Source organism: Euphorbia lathyris, chromosome 6, assembly GCF_963576675.1.
Source record: "Euphorbia lathyris chromosome 6, ddEupLath1.1, whole genome shotgun sequence".
NCBI classification, from domain to species: domain Eukaryota; kingdom Viridiplantae; phylum Streptophyta; class Magnoliopsida; order Malpighiales; family Euphorbiaceae; genus Euphorbia; species Euphorbia lathyris.
In genome coordinates, this window is record NC_088915.1 from 20,321,728 (window position 1) to 20,349,290 (window position 27,563).

General features: G+C 33.6%; 4 protein-coding genes across 8 annotated transcripts; 2 read left to right on the forward strand and 2 right to left on the reverse strand.

The window, feature by feature from the left end:
* Positions 1-1,322: 1,322 nt before the first annotated feature.
* LOC136232506 (protein SAMBA) lies at positions 1,323-9,061 on the reverse strand. 3 transcript variants are annotated; one of them, XM_066021700.1, is made up of 4 exons: positions 8,890-9,061; positions 6,334-6,444; positions 6,041-6,120; positions 1,323-1,690 (listed from the first exon to the last, which is right to left on the reverse strand). In XM_066021700.1, the coding sequence occupies exons 1-3, from the start codon at positions 9,050-9,052 to the stop codon at positions 6,059-6,061; spliced, it is 336 nt and encodes a 111-aa protein (XP_065877772.1). In that variant the 5' UTR covers positions 9,053-9,061; the 3' UTR covers positions 1,323-1,690; positions 6,041-6,058. The 3 variants fall into 3 exon arrangements, with proteins under 3 accessions (XP_065877772.1, XP_065877773.1, XP_065877771.1); XM_066021701.1 differs by lacking the exon at positions 1,323-1,690 and adding an exon at positions 5,817-5,953; XM_066021699.1 differs by lacking the exon at positions 1,323-1,690 and having other exon boundaries at positions 5,817-6,120.
* Positions 1,724-5,669, forward strand: LOC136232504 (cysteine-rich receptor-like protein kinase 10). The gene is made up of 6 exons (XM_066021693.1): positions 1,724-2,944; positions 3,028-3,314; positions 3,387-3,597; positions 3,683-3,920; positions 4,013-4,163; positions 4,268-5,669. Exons 1-6 carry the CDS (start codon positions 2,161-2,163, stop codon positions 4,565-4,567), a joined length of 1,971 nt encoding a protein of 656 aa, XP_065877765.1. The 5' UTR covers positions 1,724-2,160; the 3' UTR covers positions 4,568-5,669.
* On the forward strand, positions 9,052-14,878 carry LOC136232505 (uncharacterized). 3 transcript variants are annotated; one of them, XM_066021696.1, is made up of 7 exons: positions 9,052-9,507; positions 10,494-10,598; positions 11,009-11,079; positions 13,391-13,508; positions 13,753-14,095; positions 14,181-14,347; positions 14,428-14,878. In XM_066021696.1, exons 4-7 carry the CDS (start codon positions 13,398-13,400, stop codon positions 14,728-14,730), a joined length of 924 nt encoding a protein of 307 aa, XP_065877768.1. In that variant the 5' UTR covers positions 9,052-9,507; positions 10,494-10,598; positions 11,009-11,079; positions 13,391-13,397; the 3' UTR covers positions 14,731-14,878. The 3 variants fall into 3 exon arrangements, with proteins under 3 accessions (XP_065877768.1, XP_065877767.1, XP_065877766.1); XM_066021695.1 differs by lacking the exon at positions 10,494-10,598 and having other exon boundaries at positions 9,052-9,533; XM_066021694.1 differs by lacking the exon at positions 10,494-10,598.
* Positions 14,879-16,492: 1,614 nt separating this feature from the next.
* Positions 16,493-21,109, reverse strand: LOC136233348 (syntaxin-22-like). Its single transcript, XM_066022981.1, has 7 exons — positions 20,624-21,109; positions 19,331-19,424; positions 19,011-19,150; positions 18,127-18,195; positions 17,715-17,872; positions 17,511-17,611; positions 16,493-17,095 (listed from the first exon to the last, which is right to left on the reverse strand). Exons 1-7 carry the CDS (start codon positions 20,812-20,814, stop codon positions 17,030-17,032), a joined length of 819 nt encoding a protein of 272 aa, XP_065879053.1. The 5' UTR covers positions 20,815-21,109; the 3' UTR covers positions 16,493-17,029.
* Between the last annotated feature and the right edge of the window lie 6,454 nt (positions 21,110-27,563).

Consider the following 27,563-nt stretch of genomic DNA (forward strand, 5'->3'; position numbering starts at 1 on the left):
CGCCAAGTGATCTGCAACACGGTTCTACTCCCGGAAAATGTGGCTGAACTCAAAGATATCAAATGAGGGGCTAAGCCTCTTAATAGCTTTAATAAGGTTGCGGCTATGAAGACCCATGACATGACTACCCAAAATCATATTGATGGCCTCCAAGTTAGCTGACTCCACAGAAAGCCTCTTAACACCCAACCTAATCGCCAGCTGGATCCCAGAGAGAATGCCCCAGAGCTCCGCAGAGAAGGAAGAACCCAAACCCAAATTCTGGATAAACCCAGAAAGCCAGGCGCCTCCCGCATCCCTAAGAACACCTCCGACAGCAATCTTACCATTACTGAGGCAGAAACCATCAGTATTCAGCTTCACAACCCCCTCTCTCGGCCTGCTCCAGCTCACGAGGTGGACATCACTACTCGGGGAAGATCTGGCAATGGACTCACCTTTGAAACTATCAATAATAGAGGAGAGTTTCTTCAAGAAGAACTCAGCTAAGTTAGGCAAAAGCACAACTTTATTATCAAAAATCTCCTCGTTCCTCCATTTCCACACTTGATGACAGATAATGGCAAAGAAAATGTCCCCATACTCCATATAAGACAATAACTTTCCCCTAATACCATCTGAGAACCAGTCGTTCACAGAATGGGGCATGAAGGAAGAGAAAGTATGATGAGGGAGAATTTTCTTCCAAACCTCTTCACTCTTAGGACAATCCCTAAGAGCGTGGCACAACGATTCAACATTGAATAGTAAAGAAGTATTTAATAAAATAGTATAATTTTATCATTAAATATAATAATATTACTTCAGTTTAATTTTTTTAATTAGTACATAGAATATAAATATTTGAATTAAAAATATTTACATGTCAAAAATTAGAAAAAACCACTCTAAATTTGAAGCACTTCCGATTTCTATTTAACTTTTTTATCATTTACAAAAATATTGTATTTTTTGTGGACCATAAAAATATTGTATTTTTGTTGGACCATAAAATATAAATCAGTTAATGTTATTATTTTTTTTTTATTTTTCTGCAAAAATCGGTTAGTGTTATTCATTAAAATTAAAATTTTACCTTTTATTATAATTTTGAGTAAATTCGTTTCATTTATTAATTTTGCTACAAAATTATAATACATTCCAATCCCATGGATTGCACGAGTGTTCATACTAGTATGGTTCTAAAAGGTTTGAAAAATATAAAAGAGTCCCATTTTTCTCACGTTCTTCATGTATTTTTCTGTTAACATAAAGATTTTTGGTAACTATTTTTCTAAACAAATGAATGCCAAGAAAGTATTTTTCTATACCATATTTTCCGACAAACAAACATGACTGACTTTTAATCTGCTTTCTCGAATAACTATTAATGAAACAAATAAAAATAATAGTAGCAATTTATTAATAGGCCAATGGTATATTTTAATATTTAATCACTACCATTAGTTCTTTTTTTATTTTTATTTTTGGTTGAAGATTTCAAAATATAATTTCCAGGAAACTATGACGAACAAGCAAATAACATTTTCTTTATATATATAGTCAGAAGTCTCAAATTTATCATATTGAAGCCACAAGTCATTTTCTTCCCTCATAATTTTTTTTATTTGACTGGGCAAAATTGCATATTTTATAGCATATGATAATCTCCTGGTAGTCAGTGCGTCTCATTCCAGATATTTTATGGTCCCTGGGCGAAACAAGAGATAAAAAAAACTGTAGTTAATAAGGGATGCTTGTTTTCTCACTTTAAAAGGCAGCGTTTTAGGTGTTTGGTTAGACTCTTCATGTTTGCTTTTTACCGCTGAAAAGTAGCTTTTTACAAAAGCAAAAAATCTCAGTTTTTTGGAAAAGCAGCATTTTCCAAAGGCAACTAGCAAACAGCAAGTAGTCAAACGGACCCTAAGTATTTCATTTCCGTGATCTGCTGAATTATTAAGCTTCATATATATATGGGCAATTCCACCCCCTTTCAGACCTGGACTCTAGGCAGTCGCACTCCCTGCCTAGACTCAAGGCCGGCCCTGAATGTAACAGCTGCGATCTTAGCTAAATTCTTCCAGGAAATTACCTATTAATAAATTGATGAAAATTCCATGAACAAATGCTTCCAAATGTTCAGTGCAGATAGAAGAAAAAAAAACTCAGAAAAGGGCAGATATGGGTGAATTTAGAAGATCTGGAAAGCTTTTCCAATTGTTTTTGCTTCATTTATTGGCTGCTGTTTTTTCTGAGGATGATCCTCCTTACCCTTTTTGCTCAAACATTACTGATCAGACACCAAATAGTCCTTTTCAGATCAATTTCAACAACCTTCTTCTTTCTCTTCGCTCAAATGCTTCGATTTCAAATCACTATATTACCGCAATTGGGAATGGTCCGGACAAAGTATATGGACAGTATATGTGCCTCAACTATGTATCAAATGATACTTGTAAACTCTGCATAAACACAGCATCAAAAGATATCAAGCAGCTTTGTACAAACAACAAGGAAGCGATGGTATGGGAGGAGGTCTGCCAGTTAAGTTACTCGAATCCAGGTTATTTTATCGGGCAATTGGATGTTTCAGGAAACCTTGTATTCAAGAACAAAGTTAACATTTCAAATCCAGATCGGTTTAGATCACTAGTGAATCAAACTGTGAGTAATCTGATAGAGGCGTTGCCTTTTAATGTTTCGGATGGAAGGTATGCAACTGGGGAAGCTAAATATACGGATTCAGAAACATTATATGCTCTAGTTCAGTGCACCACAGGCTTATCTTCAGCTGAATGCAAAACCTGCCTCGAGGTTGCTTTGGCAAACGTATCGAATTGCTGCTATTCCTACCGCGGCCTGAGGCTTCTTAGCCGTAGTTGTTACTTGAGGTATGAGCTATACGCCTTCTATAGAGGTGAAACTGAAAATCCTGCATCTCCAAAGAACCATGGAACAAGGAAAAGTAAATTTTTTTTTTCTGAATGTTCTGAATTATGTACTAGTTTATTGTTGATTTAGCACTGAAAATGATTTCTTCTCAAGCAGAGAAAATCGTAATCGTTACGACTGTAGCTGCAGTTCTGGTTGTGATTGCCTTCAGTTCTTTCATATACTGTACTGCAAACAAAAATGAAATTGGAAGCCAAGAAGTTCTGCTGCAAAATATCAGTAATCCGAATAGAAGCGTTTTTCAATCCCAAATTTTAGAAGGAATGGATGTGTTTAGTGCAAAGGAATCTGGGTTTATGGAATTGACATCCATTTATGCTGCTACTAATAATTTTTCTGAATTGAATGTGCTTGGACAAGGTGGTTTTGGACCTGTTTACAAGGTAAGATGTCCGGGATTTTGTTATTTTTAGTTTCTAAACGAGTGAAATTGATCTTTTTTTACATTGTTGAAGGGCATTCTGAGCGGTGAAAAGGAAGTCGCGGTGAAAAGGCTTTCAAGATCCTCCGAGCAAGGGATAGAGGAGTTCACAAATGAAGTTCTTTTGATAATGAAACTTCAGCACAAGAATCTCGTCAGGCTACTTGGTTTTTGTGTTGATGGAGAAGAAAAGCTTCTGGTTTATGAATTCATGCCTAACGGCAGTCTTGATGTTATCCTATTCGGTAAGTCCTTTTCCCCGAAAACATCTTTTCAATCGGGAACTTTGTATAAGATGATATTGAGTTGTATTTTAATTGTCATCATTAGATTCCAAGAAAAGAGCTGAGCTAGATTGGAGCAAACGCATCAATATAATAAATGGAATCGCAAAGGGAATTCTTTATCTTCATGAAGATTCTCGGCTTCGAATTATTCATCGTGATCTCAAAGCTAGCAACATCTTATTAGACAACGAGATGAACCCAAAAATATCAGATTTTGGAATGGCAAGGATCTTCGCGAGCAGCGAAGGGGAAGCTAATACTGCTAGAATAGTCGGAACATAGTGAGTTTCCTTTCAGAATTCAGAATTGATCATATTTTTCAATAATCCATTCAGATAATTAATCTTGAAACTATTTCCAACTGGAAAATTAGTGGATACATGGCACCAGAGTATGCTATGGAAGGACTGTACTCTACCAAATCTGATGTTTACAGTTTCGGAGTTCTGTTACTTGAGATCATAACCGGTAGAAGAAATGCTGGATTTCACAAATCAAAAAATGCTTCAAGCCTTACAGCATATGTAAGCTTTTTAATTATTCGATTTTTGTTGATTAGGTATTTGATCTTAAGTTCCTTGTTTCCTAGAAAATTAGCCCTAAACATCAAACTCGGTTATTGAAGCAGGCATGGGGTCTGCGGAACGGAGGAAAAGAGGTAGAATTGATGGATCCGGTGTTGTCCGAATCTTGTTGTCCAGAAGAATTTTCAAGGCAAGTGCAAATAGGGTTATTGTGTGTTCAGGAAGATGCGGTTTACAGGCCAACAATGTCATCTGTAGTTTTAATGCTGAAAAGTGAAACGGTGACTCTTCCTCAACCTGAAAAACCAGCCTTTTCTGCAGGGAGATTTACAGACCAATTCAGACCAGAATCCGAGGATCTTTCTGTTAATGGTTTAACTACTTCTGTAATTGTACCTCGGTGATTAAGTTGATTAATTAATGATTTGTAAGAAAAATGTATTCTTCATTTTCTAAACTCACAATTACATCTCGACACTTATAAGTAAAACCTGAAAACCAAAAACTGCCTCTTTTCCAGCACCAACAATTGAATGAAGCTGATTCTAGGTACCAAATTGAACCAATGAACTTTAAGATTAAATAATCTCAAAGCATGGTAAGTGTAAGGAGAGAGTTTGCGTGTAGGGACTCTCAGCCCCAAGCAAAGGTAAGGCTACGAAGAGGCTTCTTGGAGCAGTATCGAATGGAACATATGAACAGGCCCAAGTTGATATAAGGAACAGTATATGGGACAGGGGATACCCTAGGCGTTGAATCTCCGTCACCCTTGCAGTGGTCAGTACTGACTTAAGCGATTCATCCTTGTCCATTGGCACTAGGAGAGTCCGGCATTCGGACTTGGAGAAAGAGAGACAAGTATCTTCGTAGATAGTCTATACTTCTAGGACGAGGATTGCCAGGATTCGAACCCTAGACCACTTGGTCTAAGAAGCTCGGATACCATGTCATAAAACCAATAATAGCACATCCCCGCACGAGAGTGCCCCTGGGCGTGCAGCATGTACACCACAGACCCATCTCACCATGTGCTTTTTAACTGCACCGATTAATGAGGCACTACGTCATGAACACAATTTAACTAAAAGTTTAAGCTAATAGTTAAGATTCAAAAATAGCTTTTATTATTATCTTTGACAAGCCGAAGGCTTGGAGAAGTCTCGGCGCCACATAAGAATTTGGCGTAGTTTAGATCTGTTCCCGTGATATAAGCAGACCAAGTGGAGAGCACCCCTGTCTTATCATTTTCGTTTCTTATATATTTAATATTTTCATAATTTAAATAATAATAAAATGAATTTTTTAAGCTCCTAAACTTTTTAAAAAATGTTCTACTAATTTCCTGTATTTTTTTATTTCTACCCTTAAAATGCTATTTTATAATGTTTAATTAGATGTTTTTAAACTCAAAATACATAATAGTATAAAGAATCAATCCAAAAAAAAAAAAACAAATTATATTCAATTCAATAAAACACAAACTTCAAGTGCACATTTCAAATTTCAAGTTTAACATTCCAGGGGGGAAAAATTTATGGCTCTAGGCGTCGCATTAGCTCCACTGTTGGATCTCTTTAGAGCAAAATTGAACAATCCAATGAGAATCTTGATTAGCAATAGAATTTTAAATATAATCATATTCATATTCAAATAAAACTCTACAAAAGAATAATTATAAATTGATTAAGATGTTCTTTAACCAACAATCTAATGTCATTAACTATTTAAGCCTCGGAACAAATGGCTCTCTCTCTCTCTCTCTCTATTAACTATGTGCAACTCATTTTCAACTACAGAAATAGAAGAACAGATATTATTTTGTCTGCAGCCAAAGAACATATATATTTTCAATACTCAAGAGAAGAAGAAGATGAGACCTGTCTACGAATTCCATTTTATTTTGGTGGAGCGAAGCTTCTACTATTTGCTATTTCCATCTTCTTGTTTATGAATGCACCTGAAGTAGAATTAATAACAAAACCATTTTAGTTTATCCTCACATAAGGATTAATAACGTGCAATGCATGGACAGAAACGGAAATGGACACCGAAATGGAAAATGGATACTACCAGGAAATGTTATTTCTAAACATAGCCGTCATAACATAGCTTTCAAACAAAAATGAAAACATAAACCGATAGGAACATGAAATGCAGAAACGCTACTAACCAGGCCTTGATATAAGATGGATGCGTGAGCGAGGTGCTTCAAACTTCCAGCTATCTTCATCCAAGGATTTAACCTCTTTGTTAAGTGCAGCCATCAGATCAGCTTTCAAAACTGAGAGGCAACAAATAATGAAAGCCAAAAACAGCCCATTAGCTCACAAAAAGAAAAATGTGCTAATACATATGAACAACTACTGGAGTTAGTTTTCTTCTTTTATCTCTACATTGGATAATTGGATTACTAAAGTTTTTCGGTGACCGGATAAACACATCAACAGACATGCAGAAAGAACTCTGGAAATCACAAGTACTAGCAATTTTATGGTGGAAATCTAGGAAGCACCGACACTTCTACAAGGTTAACATACGAGTGTAGGACACCTTGGACACTCCGACACTCCGGGGACATGCACCTGACACTCCAAAATAAGTGTCCCCTTTTTTCTTTAATATCGGGACACTTCGGGGACACATCTGGGACACTTCGAGAAAAAGGCTTCTGAGTTAATTAAGTAGAATATATGGGTTTTTTATAATAATTTTACAAAAAAAGAAGGGTTGATATATAAATAAAATGAAATAAACCCTAATAAATAAATAAAGAAGAAATCAAATTCTAAAGAAAAGAATATAGGAGACACCATTTTTTTGGTAGTTCAAATAGTTTAAAGTATTAAATGTTTCTTTCTGATAAATTAATGACTTATTATGGATGTTATTGACATATATATGTGTGCGTGGTGTGTCCCTGCCGTACCCGTGTCTTATATTTTGCTAAATGCTGTTTACCGTACCCATGTCGGTGCTTTCTAGATGGAAGTAGCTATTAACAATATAAGGTGTACTGATTAGAAAAAACAATATAAGGTGTTAAGAAAAGAAACAGAACACAAATATTGAGGGAAAATACACTCACGGCCACTCAATTTTGGCACTACTAACATGATGGCCCTTGAACTTCAAAACCGGACATAAAAGCCTATAAACTTTGACATATACTAATATAAAAGTCCAAATAACCATTGACCGGTGTACATACCAGCTGACCACTTGAATTGTCTCTAAATCACACGCACACCCCTTTGATCAAGGACCATCGTGTTAGTGGTGCTAAAGTTGAGGGGCCATGGGTGTATTCTACCCGTGTGCTTTTAACATCGATTCACGTGATCAACCAGTATTTATACTGGCCAACCATCATCAGGACTATTTGGACTTTTATGTTAGCATAAGTCAAATTTCAAGGATATCTAGAAAACCAGAAAATATCAAGAACTGCTTTCTGTTTTTTTCTCATTTTAATGACCAAGCATGCTTTATCTAGCTAAGGTAAATAAGTTTTTTTTTCCCTTGTCATGCATCAATAAGAATCGGGTGAGTAATGAAATAATTAGGACAAAAGTAGGGGTTACATCTATTGAGAATAAAATGAGAGAAAACTGACTAAGATGGTTTGGTCATGTAAGACGAAGAGCGTTTGATACGCCGGTTAGGAGGACTAAAGAGTGGCAAAGGGATGTAGTGGTGAGGGGGAGGGGAAGACCTAAGCAAACTTGGAGGAGGGTGATCGAGAATGATATGAGTTTATTGGGGATTGAGGAAAATATGGTAGTGGACATGACAGAGTGGAGGGAGAGAATTTGTGTCGCTGACACGACTTGATTTCACGGTTTTATATGATTGTTCATGTTAGCAGACCCCGAATCATTTCGGGGCTAAGGGTTTGTTGTTGTTGTTGTTATGCATCAATAAGAATTCAATTCTATTCCAAATTTATCTTTCATAATTTTTCTAGGCCAAAAGGATCTGTCTAGCAAAATTTTGATTAAATTAGAGAACAAACTAGCCAAATAAGGCTTAAACCAACAAATGGCAAAAGGCAACAGGGTTAGAATAAAAAGTGAGAACTGCAGAAACATGATGATTGGAAAATTTCAAGCAATTGCCTAATAAATAATTGAAAGAGTAGTTACGTTCCAAATAAAACAATTAAATTCTTTTCCATTTTCCTTTTTAGGGTCTGCTTGGATGAAGGTTTCACAAGGTTCATTAAAGGGAAGGGAGGGAAGGGAAAGAGAAGGGAGGGGAGATTATTTATATCCCGCTAATTTGGTGGGACTGAAATTGAGGTTATTTCAAGGTTTTTGAACCTCGATTTAACCTTCATTTAAACTTAAACTCCTAGCCAAACAAGGTTAGAAAAATAACCTCCATTTAAACTCCTTCCCAAAGCAAGGTTAGGAAAATAACCTCCATTTAAACTCCTTCCCCAAGTACTCGAGTTCTTTGATTAACAGGAGACAAGTACTGATTTGATTTTTCAATACAAAAATTCAACTTTGAGAAACCCTAACCCTAAGATCACTCAAATGACAGATATGAACTAATTGCATAGAAATGCATAGCATAGCCCGCAATATCAGAATCAGAAAAATTAAGAATTCCACTTTTTTAGTACAGGGAACAATGAAGATAGTAAGATAAAAATAGGCCAATTTCACAAGCATATAGGATCGGAATAACAATGAAGTGAATGAGAAAAAGCAGAAAGACAAACCAAGCATGGCTTCTTCCTTCCGATCTTGGATGGATATAAGGTCGCAAGGGAAATGGAAATCTTCCAAGGTGGCATTACTTCCGCTGCCTCCTCCTCCTCCTCCTCCTCCTCCAACAACTGCCGTCGTCGACACTGATGAATGAGCCGGTGATGTACTGTTCATTTTCTTTTCCTTTCGCTATGTTTTCCAGGCGGGAGAGAGAATGGTTTCTACTATTAATATTTTCTATGGGCTCTTCTCATGTTTCTCAGCCCATAAAGCCCACTTCTTAACTGGTTAAAACTCAAAAAGAAGAAGAAAGACCAGACAGAATTCAAAACTCCATAGATTTAATCGCAAATGTTGATCTAGTTGAACTCGAAGCTCTTCCTGCTCCATTCCTCACAATTATTATAGCACCTGCTTGTATCTCAGCCTCTATAGAACCTGCTCCATTCCTCACAATTATTATACCACCTGCTCGTCTTCTATCTTGATTTGAATACCTAAATTGAAGAGTAAGGTAGCTGAGGATAAATACTACCTAATTTTCTTTACACCGGATTTGGGGGGAAGGAGAACATCTCTAACCTAATCGATAGACTGAAGGAAGAAGAAGAAGAGGCAGACTTCACAAGGTTTCTTCAGTGTTAATCTTCAATTAGTTATGTTTTCTTCAATTTTTGCCTATGATTGTTTTCCGCCCATTTCAAATATTTGCTTGCTCTTTGTTTCTGTAATGTGATGAATATGAAAACATATTTGTGCTAAATTTTTAGATTTTGTTTCTCTTCAATTCCAGATTTTGCTCTTTGCTTGCTCTTTGTTGCTCTTCAATTCCAGATTTTGTGCTAAATTTTTCCAGATTTTGTGCTAATGTGATGAATATGAAAACATATTTGTGCTAAATTTTTAGATTTTGTTTCTCTTCAATTCCAGATTTTGTGCTAAATTTTTCGAGCAGGTTACTATCCATTCAATGCATCAGCTCAGTGCCTTCTGATTAGCTGTCAGTTAACTATTGATTAGGGCTAGAGTATAATGTAAAGAGAGGGGTCGATCAAACTAATCTAAACTGAATTGTGTATAAACCTGGTTAGGTTAAGCATTGGATGAAAGTCAGCACGTGGTAACCAGGCCATCGGACTCTAGCCAGATTTGGACTTAAGGTTATCAAATAAGTGACTTTGGTATTAGTTGGTCTGATCTAGGGAATTTGAAAAACCAAACAATGAGATAACTGTGATTGTGTTGATCATGAGGAGACAGGTTTTTAGTTAAGTAATCAATCACCTAATTTCATACATTTATTTATGAATTAAGGTCTGTTCCTCCAGAAAGTGGAAAGTGGGGTTCACAAATATTTAAAATTCTACCAGATTGAAGTATAAAGTTTTAGGATCACATGGAGATGCCATTGCACTGCTACTGTTCTGTTATGTCTGTCAATCAGAAAATCATTTTTACATATCAAGTTGTTGTTATAGTGGATTTAATTGATCAATTAGTGAAAGTGGAATTTCTTGGCATAATAATAAAAAGATTCATACTTTCTCTAGAAACCAGAACAAATCCCATAGATTCCATCCTCTTCAACTAGCTTTTTTTATTTTTTTATTTTTAGGAAAAGGTTGATGCTCAAGTCACTAGTAAGGAATACCCACATGCTTGCGAGTTTGTAGCTGGATTCGATTTGTCTACTAAATTGCAAGCCTCATCTTTTGCATAGGTAAGCTACAATGTCCCATGATAGATTATATTCCCCAATTCTTTTCCCAAGATTTCTGACATGTTAAAATAAGCACCCATTCATTCTAGAGCTTTCAGCATATAGCCTAAGGCCATACTTTCAAGACAATTATCTATATATGTTAAATCCAACCCAATAGAAGAAGTGGGATGATGGATATATGTTTTAGAAAGAAAAGAGATATGAAAAGGTTATCTTGATTTGGGTTGGGTTGGGTGAAATTTAATTGCTCAATTACTGTATTTTCCTATTGTGTAATGGTTGCTTTCTTTTCTTTTGAGTTTATTTCCAGCCTAATATTATTATATCCATTTTATGCATTCTTTCGTTTGTTGTTAAACTCCAGGCTGCATATTATGAAGTTCCTAACATAGAACTTTCCATTTCAGGTTGTATTGGCTGAGGGATCCAAAAGACCCTTCTGCTGTGGTTCCTTTTTTCAGTGGATCAACACTTGGAGGTAATTAGCCATTCTACAACAATTTTGCTATGTCATTGAACTATGAACTTGTTTGTTGCATATCTGTTAGCTTGTGTATATAATAGTTGTAAGAGCACACAAGTGTTTACCTTGTTTGCTTGAAGTTTCTCATCATATTCGCTATTAATTTTTATGCTTCATTTTTTCAATTAAATGCTGTGAGGAACTCTGTGAATGCAGTACTGCTATTATTAATCAGCAAACTTATTCAACTCAACTTAGCATTCTATTATTTTGTGATTATGTACTCCAAGCCAGGAATTTCACATGAACCTATAATTCAAAGTAACCAACTTTTTGTGATTTAGATATTACAAATTTTGTATGTCTCGACCGGTCCAGAATATGCTTATAAATTTAATCCCAGATTCCATACTATTATATATTATATCAAATGTTATTGTTCATACCTCAATTTTACTTTTTTTACTAGACGCTTAGACAATAGTCGTGATGAGTAATTTATTTATTTAGTTTAAAGGGTTAAGGTGCAAAAATACCCATAACATTTTGGATCCGGAGCAATTTTACCCCTAACGTCTAAAAATGTGCAATTTTATCCTAATGTTGAAACCAAGAGAAATTTTACCCCGAACGTTGATAAATTGGGTCAATTTGAAAAATAATTGCTCTCGGCTACCAACGTTAGGAGTAAAATTGCTCCTGGCCCAAAACTTTAGGGGTATTTTTGCACCTTAATCTTAGTTTAAAAGAGTAAGGATATAAGAGTAATTTTATATATAACTTACCTTACTTTACCTTCAAACCAAACACAATTACATTATTTAACCATCACTTACCTTACCTTCCATCCAAACACAACAAGTTATTATATAAACCTCACTTACCTTACTTTACCCTACCGTACTTTAATTAACCCCCATCCAAACAAGCCCTTAATTCTTAGTATTTTTCTTGCTCTGTTGAGAATTAAGTTTATTATTTCGTCTCAGGTGTTTTGCAGCTTTGTGTTTGATTTTAGGTATTACCTTGTATTTAGCTTGTTCGTAGGTTTTCATTTGTCCATGAATCAATATAGCAACGTGTTTGATCTTGGGGCGGCTGTTATTGGAGAAGGGTTGGACTAACATGTTTGGGTTTTGAGATTTGTCAATTCTGGTTCAAATTAGTTAATATGAGAGTTGATTTCGGATTATTTTCATGTTGTTTGCAGCTGCTATAGCTGTAGAAATTGACTCTCATTTATGCAGAGCCACCCAGTTTTCGAACAATAGATTTTCAGATTTCAAGTTGTTCCAAAATTTCCATCACCTCAGTCTATCAATATTATTGTTGCTTGGATTCTTTCTGTTTTAACTTAGAATTTCTGAGCTTAAAATTGTCTGTTTGTTTTTGTCCGAGTTATTGATTCATCAGATAGTAGCTTGGAGATTTAGGTGTAGATGAACCATGGTTGTTTTTTTGTGTTTTATGCTTGTGTTAGCTTTTGGATATTCTGCTTCAGGATTCAGGACTTTGATATGTGAATATGAATAAGAGGATTTATGCTTTTGAGCTCCAAATGAAATGACCTTTGTGTAGGATAACGAATTTCGGTATCATCAAAGATTCTAAACATCCCATATATATTAGTAATCCCTTTAGCCAGTTTCATCCTTACTTCCCTACTAGGTTAGAGACTTTGTATCCTTGTATCTGCCACTCTTTACCTCAGATATTCTCTCCTAATAACAGTTTTCGACAGAGAGATCAAAATACTTCCAGAAAAACATTTGTAGTCAAAATACTTTCGGATCAATCAGCTAATAGCAAACAACCAACCGCAACAACAAACAACACCATAACAGAAAACAGTAGTAATAGCTACCGGCTAACCATTGAACCAAAGAGGCCCTAAGGTTAAGTTTCTACTTATAATCCAATGCCTATACTTGTTGATACTGCGGCGATCGAAAATTTCCAAGTTCCTTAAGCAAGAGTATGTGCATCATAACTTATTTAGAGAAAGAAGTGATCTCATTTGATGCTTGATTACTATTATACTGCTTACTATTAAAAAAAAAGGGCGGCCCGGTGCACTACGCGTCACCGCTGAGCGAGGGTCCGGGGAGGGATCCCACCACAAGGGTGTACTGGGAGCAAACCTTCCCCTACCAATTTATTTGGCAAGAGGCCGCTCCTAAGACTCAACCTGTGACCTCTTGGTCATACGACAACAACGTTTACCGTTGCGCCAAGGCTCGCCCTCTATTATACTGCTTACTATTATTGGTACAAAATTTTGCAGGCAAATTATATACTTATTTTGTCAATTCCTAATGTGTTCCAGTTGCTCTATGGAAACTCAACATGAAACTCCATTTTACGCTTTCCAGAAAGTGGGGATCCTATTGTTATTCTTAGTTGGCTTTGGCTTTTGTATCCATGATTCATCATCTTCAAGTGAGGTTAGTATAGTACTTCCAACATGATATTTCTTGAATTATCATTTCTGTCATGTGAACGTTTCTTGCGATCGCTTTTGTAGTCGCTTTTGGTATTATATGTAGTATAGATGTGAGGCTACGAACATTAACTAATTGATGGAGCTTAGTAATTGTCTTGAACATTTTTTTGGTACTTTATACAAGAATCAAGTTTGTGAAGAACCCTAAACAATTTTAAGTTTTCATCTGCCATCTTCGGTTTCAGGTGCATAGGTGTGAGTCCAATTCTTACTCCAACAAATACATTATGAAATCTAATTCTGAAGAACCCGAGAAATTCCAAGATTTCACAGCAGATAAACCACCAAGCTGTTCATGCAAATGGCTGCCTGATGATCTACAGGCTCTTTTAAGATTATCAGTTCCGAATCGCCTATTAATTGGTGAAGGTTCTCATCGACATCTTTATTCAGACATCAGAATTCATTCCCAGGCAGAATTGATAGCTCAGCTACCCAATCACTTCTGCAAGGTTATAATTATCGAGAGACTTCCCCTTGGAGTCTTTGCAGACCCGTTTGAGCTCCAGCACTTACTCCAGCGGGGCGGTATTGCAATTTTTTTTCGTCCTTAAGCTTCCATATTTTGGTCTTATTTATCACCCATTCTCCAGTTTAACATAGTTCATTGCAGCTTTCACTGATATAGCTGTTTTCGGAGATACAAATTTAGAGTTGCCTTCTGTTGCTTCCAATCAAACTATTGTTGAGATTCATATGAATGTCAGTTCCAATATCTATTCTGGAAATACGAATGAACTTCAAGTCAGCGTAGATCTCCCATTGCATGCACGTTATCCGGTAAGTAACAATAATATATGGTCCAGGTTAATGCTTCCCTTCATTCATTTTAAAAGCTTGTCCAACTTAATTCACTGCAGCCCCCAAGTGAAACTGGTTATGCAAAAATAGAATTCGGTAGACCCGATCTATTCATGCAGTGCAGCCGAGAAGGAAATTCAAACGATCAAAGCTGTTTATTTACTCCAATTACTGACCATGTTGTATCGAAAATCGTCACTATGGAATGGAAGATACCTTCTGGTACAAGGAGCTTTGCTGGAGTTGTGAGTATTATTACATTCGCTGCAGCCTTTATATCGACTCTTGCGATCGTCGTGACATCCCTTTTCTATTCGGAGTGTTCATTATTGTATTTGTACAAAAACCAGTGTTGCCGCTAGGGGCTCAAAATCGAAAATCCATCTCTATTTTTTCTGATTAGTTCCTTTGGATGTCTTTTTTCCCTAGGCAATTTTTGGCCGCTTTAGCGAATATGAACAAAGCGTTTTTATTATTAATTCTTTTTCTTTATTATAATTCTCTTTTGGACATTGTCGCGTTATTGTTATTCATGAATTGTTTAATTTCGTTCTCTATTTGTTTTTATGGTTTAAAACTTTAAGGATATTGTTACGTCGCTTTTGTTGAATTATATTAAATGGATATAAAGATCAAATTTTACCCTAACTTTTTAAAGTGGCGCAGATTTAACCTTAACTTAATGTTTCCAAGCAAGATCAATTCTAACTCTAAGTTATAGAAAATTAGAAAAAACTGGTTTGACCAGTATATAATTGTCACTTCACCTTCCAAATATCAATTATGTCTTAATGTATTATTAACAAAATTGCAAAAAAATTGATAAAATGCTAAAAACTAAATCTGTTAAATATAATTCAATTTATCGACAAACTTGTTTGAAAGTTCCAATGTGATAGTTAATAACAATCAAATTACTTTTTTCAAATTTTCGATAGTGCAATGCTAAAAATGATCGAGTTCTGTTGTTGGGGATTTTCTCAATTTTCGAAATCAAAGGAAGCAAGTGGGGCGACCCCAGAATCGAGTTCCGCTCTTTCGAGTTCAAGGTAGTTAGATTTCATACGTTGGAATTAAATTTGCACTGCGCTTAAAATTTTGTAAAAATTATATTTATTTTGATTTGTTTCAATGTTAATATTTATATATTTTTAAAAATACATGTATTACAGATAGTGTTGATTTACAGTGTGAATTTTATTTTCAACCACAAAATTTAGGAGATAACAAAAAGCAAAAGCTCCTACTGACATAAAGCTTTTATATTATTTATCTTTCCCAATAGAAAAACTTTAAATACAATAATTAATATATAAATTTGAATGCTTTTCCGTAAGATTTAAAACTTTATAGCAGCAATCTTTACACCAATCAGACAAATTACGATTGAGCGCAATTAACTAAGGCTAAGGCTGGATCCATTTTATGAAATTTCTGATATGGATTTTGACTTAATTGTCTAAAATTTTGCGAACATCGGCTCCATATATTTGTTTAAAATGTTCTGATATCCTTTACCGCTTGCTTAAAATATAGTTAATTAATTCTTCGGTTGTAAAAAGTATACCGTATATGTGGAAGTTCAATTGCATGCACCTTAAAAAAATTAAACGAGTTGAAACGTCGAACTATCAACAAGTAGGAAAAAAGAATTGAGGTTAATTATTATTTTTCATTATGAAAGGCCTAATTTTGTGAATTATGTCACTTTTGGCCAAAAAAATTAATAATTTGTAACAGAAAATATTGAATTTCACAGTGAAAAAAATTAATTAACCCTATTAACCCCTTTTCTTTTTCTCTGCATATCCATTCACCATCCACATGCAGTTTATTTCTTTACAACTAAGTGATTAATTAACTACAAATTAAACAAATTGATAAAATTAATCAAGACGCCAATCAAGTTTTTTAAACAAGTTCAAAATACGGATGATGTATTAATCCCATTTTACATGAAATCTATATTTGTATGTGATATTTTGATAAACTTTTTTTATATAATTTGTCCAGTTTTTTGGTTCGAGACTCGTCTGCTTTCGAAAAGTTTTCTGCATATGTTAGATTTGAACCCGAGACCTAGTTTTCTTTAGGTCCAATATCATAATCAGGAAAGACTTGGGATTAAAATTATTTCATGACTCATTCTTACTAAATATCACTAGTACACTTCAAAGTGTTTACAAATGAATAAAAGGTAAAATTAAATGATTGCAGTACAAATCTCTATCTTCTCACTTGTTTATCAAGTTCAGAGAAGAGTCACTTTATAAAACAAGCATTCTACTCCATATTTGGAATAACAGAAAGGATTCCATGTTGATACTCATATTTGACAACAAGGAATTGAGAGAGAATAATCTAAGATAAATAATACAACCCTTAAGTTGGACAAGACATAGAGAGAGAGAGAGACCAAAGAATCAATATATTATTACTCTATAGAAAAGGAAAAGGAAAATACACACAAACAGTAGAGAGAGAGAGAGAACACACAACCCAGCACGCACCCGAATATCATCCATCGCAAGCAATTGCAAATGCCAAAATATATACTACCTCTGACCAGCGACGTCACACCCCGAGTTGGAGAGAAACAACACAAACCAAAGCTTTTCTCATTTCCAGAAGCTCTTCAATCCGGTTATATCAAATAACTATTTATGCTGCTAGTACTATTATAACTATCAGAAGCACTATCCCAAATATCACCAGCAACAAGCATGTCTGCATTGCATTGGGTAAAAACTTCAGTTATAATTCTAATTCGTCAAGCTGCAAACAAAACAATAAAATAAAAGGGGAAAAAAACAAATCCACGTATTTTTTGTTACTAATACTAATTGCCAGGTTATGAAATCGAACATTCTACATCAGCAAAATTCAACATGTGAACGTGACACATCATGGAAGTTGAACAAGACACATCAGGATAGACTAAACACTGTTAGTTCAATCCTTATTTTTGCTAACACTGTGAATTACTACATTCCTCTATTTAAAAATGCATGAGACCATGTGGGCTGACAAGTAGCCCGTCCAGTTAGCAGGTCTAACCAAGCACATTTAAGCAGACAGTAACAGTGTGCGAGTGGGGTAGATAGCTGATTAGGAAAATCAATAATCAGTAGCCAACTCTTACCAGAGATGAATTTGATCTTTGCATTTTTGCTGCTTTTACAAGCTGTTCTTTACCCTGAGCAGTTGCAACTTGGGAATTATCAATATGAGCTCCAATATCATCTGAACGACACACAGGAAATAATGCAGGGAGTAAGGGAAGGGTAATATTATATCAGCTAGAATGAACTATGGAGTTCCAAACAAAAAGAGAAAATGGATTTACCTATCATAACTCCTTGCTCATGAACAAGGACAGCAAGATCTTTAAAAATTTCATTGACCTCACCAATTTGCTGCTGAATTTCATGTATTCCTTGCTCTCTTTCCTCAATGACCGCTTCGTTAAAGGCAATCTCGTTGTCCAATAGCAAAACCTCCTGTCTGCAACAAGATTCACTTACAATTAAGCATTATAGTAACCCGTGCTACAAATAATCCCAGGTATCATTTAGGAAGAGTATGATATAGTATTCTGCTTAAGACAAGGGTACAGAGGTAACTGTTAGGTCCTTATGGAATCTGTTACTCAGTAAATAAAATAAAAGGTTTTAAAAACCAACAAGCAGATGAGGTTTTTTAATTAATTTCTCAACAAATGATTATGGTTTATCGTACGTCTATAATCAGAATTTCACCTTGATTCTACAAGAGGACGCTGCTCCGTACTCTGTTCCGAAATTTTGTCCAACTCACCAGCTGTGAAGCTGCAAATATCATAGAACACAGAAAAAAGAAATAGCTAAATCAATCATTTTCTCTATAGATTATGACAAATATGGAAGCAGATATGGAAAGGAAATGTGTAAATACCATGCAATAACCAATCATCCAGTATTATAAGATCACACTAATTGTGATACTACATACTATGCTACAAGTATAAATAGGGGGCTATATCTTTTGTAATTAAATTTTAATTTCAATATTTTATAAAAATTGCCAATCCTATAGAATTCTTTAGTGGTACACTGAAATATCTCTAAGTTTTACATTTCTAAAACCATAAAAGTAGTTATAATTTTAATTATAATTCAAAACAAAAAAGATGTCGCAACTTTTAGAAATGTATTAACCTAAACCCCAAATCCACAGACTTTAATGGCAAAACAGGGGCATCAATTTGTTGAATTGTTATAAATAATTTATTATATTCTTTTTTGAGGATACATATCACTAAATTTATTTTCAATTGAATACTCACTATACTACTGGTACAGAAAACATTCATCATTGTGTACACTTAATTAGAACATGTGTAACTTGTAGAAAGAAAGAAATTTCAACAGGAACTTTTATCTAATTTTTAAGGATAAATGTTTTTGGTTAATGTACAAAGATTATGAAAGACGCATACAATAAGAGAAGTCAATAAGAGATGAATATGCAATAGCTATCAATAAACAAATTACTCTATGCGCACAAATACTTCATTAAAATACTCCACTTGATGAAAAATAACCAGTCCTTCACAAACATGTGAATAATGATAAAATAAAATTATAGACGTAAAAACAATCACCTCGAGGGAGGAACTGCCTGGGCAACAAAAGGGGTATAAGCCGTTTCCCTTTCAGCTGCAAGCCGCTGAGCCTTTTGAAATTCTTTCAAAACTGCTTGAAAATCTTTTGCAAGTTTAGCATCAGCAATCTTTTTACTTTGCTGCAATTATAAGAAGGAAAAGAAAAATTCATGATGTTGTATAATATCTTAAGGTTGAGAGCACTTCCAGTAATGAGTATGCAATCAATGAAGGAAATTCGTGCTGACATACACACTTAGAAAGTTGTGAAAATTTAATGAATGTATGACTGGGTTGGCAACTAACAAGAGGAAACTTACACTAACTCCAGCATGATGATCGGTTTCACTTGCTTGTTTAAGTTTTGCAGAAGTATCCTTAACCAACTGCCCAATATGTAGCCTTGTCTTGTGCCTGCAAATGAAAGAAAAAACCAAAGCAAAGTGTACTCAGAATGGATATATACAGGATTAACAGTTAACCACCAACTCTATGCAACAGCCAGGTCTCAAAACCCAACCACTATATAATCAGAAGACAACTGCTGTCCAGATGCCACTGAGAAGGTTATTCATCTTCCTAACTACAGCATAAATTTTTCATTTTTGTATTCTATTTTCAGTGCATGCAATACCACACAGTAGCTTGCTTTAAAACTCTTGATTACAGATGTAAAGAACCAACTAATTCTGAAGATTCTAATAATGTTGTATAACTCCGTACGTGCAACATGGCTTACTTTATTTTCCTTTTATTTTTGTATGTTCAATACAAACCTTTAGCTTTCTCTCCACAACTTCAGTGAAATTCTTTTCAGCATATGCAATTGCTCTAGTAGCTAATTTTGCTCACAACAATAACGAAGGTACTTTTTTTTCTCATTCTCAAGGCACATCTTTCCAACCTTACATATAAGACATTTGTAGAGTAGTCTATAACAAAAACGCACATGTAAGTGCATACACGCAAAACCATGCTGAACAAAATAAAAAATTACATGCTCAAAAAGCAATATGTTCTCTGCCAGTCATAATAACTAAACAGAACAACCAGGACAAAATATGATAAATTTAGTGATAACACAAATGAGCCAAGCCATCAGTAACACCGACAGGAAAGGCTGTTGAAAAAATGTTCGACACAAGAATACAATTATTCTACAAGCCGCCATTTGCTAAACGCATTTGCTCTTAATTGAAAGAAATATTTAGAATCAGAAATTCAAATCCATTAAATTGCAGCTGGCAACTCATTTCACCACGGCCACAATACTTAATTTTGTGTATCCTAAAACGGATAGAGACAGCTTCAATCGATGAATGATATTCAGGGAAAGGGACAGTTCTAAAGCTAAAAGTCTTTTAGCACCAATCGTGATTTCTACCATCGCATTCCTCATTTTCCACAATTGTTCATTCTTAAATCATTAGCGAGTATTCTATATCTCCTGGAACGAGAATTAAAGTGAAGAGTCGCGCAATTCACAGATTCTAAATAGAATTGAATTGAGCCAAATTGTGCCATCTTCACATTAAGAAAAACTATAGAGAATTAACAGATTCAATGAGCAAAACGACAATTGAGGAAAAAAAAAACAATGAAGATAAACTCACAGCTTCTCGCGGAGCTCGGGGGTATCCTTGGGAGTGCCAAGGGTATTAACAAGACGTTGAAAGGTGGCAACGGAGGTAGTTATCTGAAAGATTCCAGAAACCACCGCTTGAGTGGCATCTTTCTTGCCGTTGATTAAGTCTCTCCTAGAACTCGCGTAGGGCTTTCCGGCCTCGAGATCTTGAAAACTCATATTTTAATTATACAAAACCTAGAAAGAAATCAAAAGAAATCCCGAATACTATATCGGGAGAAGAGAGAAGGCGGGATCAGAAGAAATAGAGTTGGAATCAAATGAAATGTAAGAATAACTTTTTGGGGTTTAGAAAGAGAGAGAATACGCAATGTGTATGTGTATGATGATGATGATTGAGTTGTTGTTGTTAGCTTGTTTAATGAGTTTTGGGCTGCGGCGGAGGTCTGAAAATACTCCTTAATGCTGTTGCTGCCGGCACGTTGATGTGGATGCTTCTTGAAAGGTACACGTGGGGACAATTGATTGGATATGAATGAATAAAATGGCGTTCCGTTTTTACATTGCCCCCTTTGGATACCTGTGGCGCTCTCTCTTCACTGTCATAATAAACTCATAACCGTTAAACTCAACTCATTAATGTAACATAAACAGAAAAGTTAAATGATTAAGTGTCTGAATTTATAAAAATATATGTAATTTACCCAGGATACTCTGTTTGTTCCACAATATATGTTTTGTAAGGTTAATGCACACTAGTTAAGAAATGCAATTAATTTTAAATAAAAGACTTTGTTACCCTCGTATTAATTGCATTCACTAATAAATTTATCTATTCTCAAGGTAAAAAGTCAATTTAAATAGGGTTATATTTGGTAAAAGTAAATTAATGTGCATATATTGAAATAAAATGATATATATTATGGAATAAAAAAAATTTCTAGAAAAACATGTATTGTGGAACGAATGGAGTATATGATTCCTTGAAGCATAAATAAGGTGTAAAAAATAAATTTGACTTGAAATTCAATAAATTTCTTGGGAAAAAAAAAAGAACTGCTTATATATAAAAGGAGAATAAATATGAGAGCATGTAAGGGATTAATGAGGAAAGAAATGAAGTCTTTAAACGCCAAAAAGAAAAACGGCATCGTTTTGTTCTAAGAGGATGTGCAAATGAATTATATTATATATATGAGTGGAAGGGTAAGATTGTATCAATTTGAAAAAATAATTGGACAATTGGAAAGGAGTAGAAGGGTAAGGGTGGAGTGAATTGAAAAAAATTTAAAATTGATACTGTTCACAACATTCAATTTTATATGTATATATAATTTATGAATATGTAAAAAGATAAGGGGTAAAAATATCTCTATCGATTACAGTCTGGAGCAATTTTATCTCTAACGTTTAAAATGGTATAATTTTATCCTCCTAACGTTGGCAACCAAAAGCAATTTTATCTCTAATATTGACAAGTTTGCTCAATTTCAGACATTATTATAAAACACATATATTTTGTTCTTTCTTCTGCACTAATTGTATATCAGTTCGTTTAAAAAAAGATTTCATATTTTATGTGATTTAATAGTAGAATTGAAGATTAATATTTATAAATTCGGTGAAATATTTTGAATTTTTTTATCCAACTTGTATAATAAACAATATATTTTTTATTTTATTTTTAAAAAATTAATGTCTAATCATATGTTTATGATCTGTTACTAATAAATTATAAAATGACTCGCATGTGAAATGTAGATGATAAGATTTATTACCTAGATAACAGTTTGATAAATTATTTCTCAAATTGATCCAACCTGACAACGTTAGGGGTAAAATTGCTTTTTGCTGCCAATATTAGGGGTAAAATTGCTCATGGTTCTAAACGTTAGGGATATTTTTACACCTTATCTATATGTAAAAAGTAGAAAGTTAGTTTATCTAATATTGTGAATTAGACCTTTATTTTTAATTTTTTAAGTAAATTGAAATGCGTATAACTATAAACAAGTTTATAGGTTAATAAAGACTATAAGCAAATTCAAGAGGCTAATATGTCACTTTAACAAATTGATGGGCTAACGAAATATTAGTAATTTTACTTTAGGTTTAACATTTTTAAAATATTAACATTGGCAGTGAAAAGTAATTTATCCTAATATTGACAAGTTGGTCAATATAAGAAATAATTCATCAAAATATTTTCTTATTTATAAATCTTGCAATCTTTATTGTACATATGTATCATTTTATCACTCATCATTAATATATCATAAATATGTGTACGCACCTGAAAATGAATAGAAAAATAATAATAATAATTGATACTATATTTCGTAAGTTTGATAAAAAAAATAAAAATTTAAATATTTTATCAAATTTAAAAATGTTATCTTTAATTTTATTATTAAATTATAAAAAAAATAAACCTAAAATGTTTTCTTTCGGTTACAATTATATGGAACTTATACATATTTGTGTTTTATGATGTCTCAAATTTTGCTAATATTAATAAGAAAACAGCACTATTTTAAAACGTTGGAGTAAAATTATTTTTGACTCTCAACATTAACATTAATAGTATTTTAGCATTTTATCCCTTTAAAATATATGTTTATTAATACAACCTTGTCTATTTTTATATCTTTGGAAATGGTGAAACCGAAAAGAAGTTGCAGATGTGTCTGTATTTGTTTCTTCTAGTTGGAATGGTGAAATGGAAAAAGGTTGTAGATGTGCTTACAAAAACACAAACAAGCTTTTAGTCGGGTATAAACAGATATTAAGAGAACTTAGTTCACTTTCTAAAAATATTATTTAATAATTGATTCTTAATAATTTATAAATAATTTAAAAAAATATCATCTTCAATAATATTTTTTATATTTTTTATTTATTTATTATTTTATCATTAAAATTATTAATTATTGTTATATTTACCAATGAAAGGAAAGACTCGTTAATAAAAAATTAAATAATGAGGCACTAAGAGTTGAATGAGACTCTCTATTAATAGAGAGAATAATGAGACTCTTAGTAGTTTAAGGAGCTACTAAGAGGATGTTAGAGTTTATTTTTAATTTCTCTCTTCAAATTTTAACTTAAAAACCAAACTAAGAGACCGTTGGAGATACTCATAAAGAATACAAGTCATTTTGATTTGTTGAACCATAGAGGGGACTTAATTAAATTACTCTATGCATGTTTAAGAATCTTTGGACCCATTTAGCTTACCTGCGTTTTGATGTTTGCTGTTACGGTTTGATGTTTACTATTGGAAAATGCTGATCTTTTAAAAAAAATAGGGGTTCTCTACTTTTGTAAAAAGATATGTTTCATGTATATAACGCAAACATGAGGTCTATAACCAAACATCTAAAACTCTCTTTTTTAAAGTGAAAATGCAAACAGGAGGATAAAATAGATTAAACAAACACCCTCTTTAGAGCAACAATAATGGTTGTAACAAACCATTCTTACAACAAAGTGACACCTAAACATTATAAACACCCACAAACAACCACCACTAGATACTTTGTTACTTAAAAAAACAAACAAAAAAAAACAATTGTATTTAATTCAGAAAAAGAAAACGTAACTACTTGTATTTTAAAAGAGTGGCAGATAGTGGACCCAAGCTTATCTGCCACTTAATCACAATACACTCTTTTGATTATAGAATAATTGAAAGGTGTGGTTGCCACCCTCCATTTGTAGTTGTGTGTGTTGCTCACATTCTCTCTTTTATCTGTTGTATTAAAATTTCAATCTAAAATTTTGCTTATTACCTCTCTAGGTAACTCCCCTTAAATTGCAACAATAAAGATACAGTCCTTCTAATGGTTGGTTGTTACAAGCTTGTTCCAAAAACAAGCTTGTGAAACCCATTAGATGTGCTCTTAGATAAGTCGTTTAAAGACATGTTTGATTTATCTATTATTTGCTGTTACAGTTTATTGTTCTGTTGAAAAGTAGGGATTCCCTACTTTTAGAAAATTTATTTTTCATGTATAAAAGTCAAACAGCAGTTTCCTAACCAAACACGAGAAATTCTTATTTTTAATATGAAAAGAAAATAAGAGGAGAAAGTGAAATAAACAGACACCTCAGTGTTGTATAATGGGGTGTTTGGTAGCTCCTTTCATGCTCATGTTTGTCTTTTTACTTCAAAATAGAGAGTTTTAGGTGTTTGGTTAGTGGCACTTTATTTGCTTTTTACACCCGAAAAGTAGCATTTTACAAAAGCAGGAAATCCCTGCTTTTTGAAAAAACAGCATTTTCCAACAGCAAACAGTAAACAGTAGGTAAAACAAACGGACCCTAAAAAGGAAGGTTCACTGTTCAAGCCAATGAAAATAATAAATTCATATCAATTTGAACACTAATAGATATCATTCTGCAACCTTTCATTAATCAAATTCTTCAACAGTTATTCGAGTTTCTTTTTTAGAGGTTAGATCGATTTTTAGGTTATTTGCAATTACGTGCCTCTCTATGGAACCTTTGTTTATACTAGTAATGTTTATATGGACCCTAATGATCAAATTAAATTTAGTCTTCACCGTTAGATCTAGGCTGATAAAATCTAAGGCTTATGATGCTTTGGATCTCCACCCTAAGATTTTAATCAGCCTAGATCTAACGATCAATGACCAAATTCATTTGGTCATTAGTGTCCATGTGAATATTACTGGACTCAATTGATGATTTTTGCTTAGTTCAGAGATCTGATTGATGATTTTAATAGTTTAAAGTCCCAATTATCTTTAAAGCCTTAGTTTAGGGAGCCAGATAGATATTGTACCATTTTTTCACATTTGGCATGTTTTTTTAATTATATTTACAATATAATAAATATTTTAGACATAATTATTATTTAATAAGTTTGATTTGATAGATAAATAGTGAAAAATAAAGCAAAGCTTAATTCTATTCATTAAAACCAAAAGTAATGGCAAAGCTTGCTTGACTAAACTAATAATGGAACGAAAACAGTAATTTAAACTGATGTAAAACGAAATATAAACTAAAGTATGTGAAAACGGAAAGTAAAACTAAGTTACAAACTAAGTTAATCTAAAAACTAATCTAAGAACTAATGATCTCAATTACATTGTAAAAGCTACTATTTATAGTGATTAGGTCATCCTTTGATCTCTAGTAGGGCTTTTAGCCTCCCTCTGGTCGGATTAGAGTTGTTACAGTCGGATAAAATTGAGCCCTTTCAAATAGAGTTCCGATTGAAGTCAATTACTAACTCGTCAAAGTACTTGTGTTTTACACGTTCTGCAACTTTTGTATTTCCTCTATTGACTCAAAATAGTAGCTCAACGAGCTACCTGTTGAAACTGTCAATTCTCTTTGTTGAAGGCCCCAAACTACTTGAAATTACTCAAAGCTCTAATTAAGACCAGAATAAAACAAAAGTCACTCATAACCAGGAAATACATTAAAACTAAAAAATAAGGACAAAACTATACTACAAAACCCTATCTACAATGGTAATAACAACTTCCTCACACTTTGATCCTTGTTTGTCCTCAAGCAAGTCTCGGGATCAAGACAAAATCAAATATCAAAATAACCAAGAAAAGTGTAAGCCGATGATATGACTTATTTTATTCGACATTCCACCATCCTCACTTATGCAAACAAAACTAAAGAGTAAAAACTTAGAACATGGATGAACTTGAATAAATCGCTAAGATTTTCTCAAAAGTATTACACTATACGATAAGTCCCAATATTGAAAGCGTGAACCAATGTAGAACCTCACAAGGTGATATCTCAAGGCTTTCTATTTTCTGGTTTTGTAAAGCCTTTATTTCTTTTCGTGCAGGGTTGGAGTGTTTGTACACAATTCCAATACAAGTATTGCAATAAGTGATGGCGTTTTTTTAGTTCCTTAACCTCCACCACTTTCTAATCTAATTAAATACGTAATCACAAAGGTTTTTATATGAGTTGTAATGAGGGTTTATGTAAGTTATGGATAGAAAAATAATAAGGTCGAAATGGAATTAACTATGACCATGTGTATACTTTAGAGCAAAATAGTGTGTTTGATTTGAGAATGAGTATGTGGGATGAAAAATGGAATGAATAATGTAATGGATTTCCCTCTTTTTTTTTTAGAAATGTCTTTGATTTTTCATTTTATTTATAAGCCTTTTCTGGTTTTGCTTTGGCTTTTTATCTCTATTTTTCTCTTGGCTTTTTCCTTTTTCTGATTTTTAAACTCTTCCTCGTCGAGTTATAGATGTAACTCGGTGAGTTATTTGGTAAAAAGAGGGACTTTTACGGACTGAGTGGGTTGCTCGATGAACTGAGGAAGTTTGTTCTTCGAGTTGCTGCATATCAGCAGGTTTGATGTCTTTTGATAGTTTAGAACTCATGTTTTGTGAGGATGACACACACTAAAGCAAGTTTATGCACACAAGATAAAGCAATTCCATGGGTGTCAAGGGTATTTATGAAGGTGTAGGCTTGTAATGTGGCTTAAATGAAAGAAATGGATGAATAATTGGTTTCAAAGGGGCTTCACTAAACACAATGTAAAAGAGTTTTTTTTTGCCAAAAAAGAAATGGTTTATATGTCAAAAGGGGCTAAACCTAGATGAGTCTTATAATTTTACATCCTAATTATACAGGTGTGGTTTTGATTTAAGTGTGGGATGAGACATTAATATCACAATGCAAGTATGTATGACTCTCAAAAATAACAATTTGAGCAATTTTTTCTATTTTAATTGCTCTTGTGAAAGGCTCAAAATCTCTAAGAATATGGTTTTTTGTTCAATTACTGATTTTCAACGATCAATCTGATCCATACCGATAATGCATACAATTATACTTCTCATAGCCTATTACTCCTATTCACAATTTTTAAGTATTCAAACTTTTATCTGGAAAGCACTTATTGGAATAGGTGAATGCTAAGATAAAACTTTTGCCCTAAAAACAAC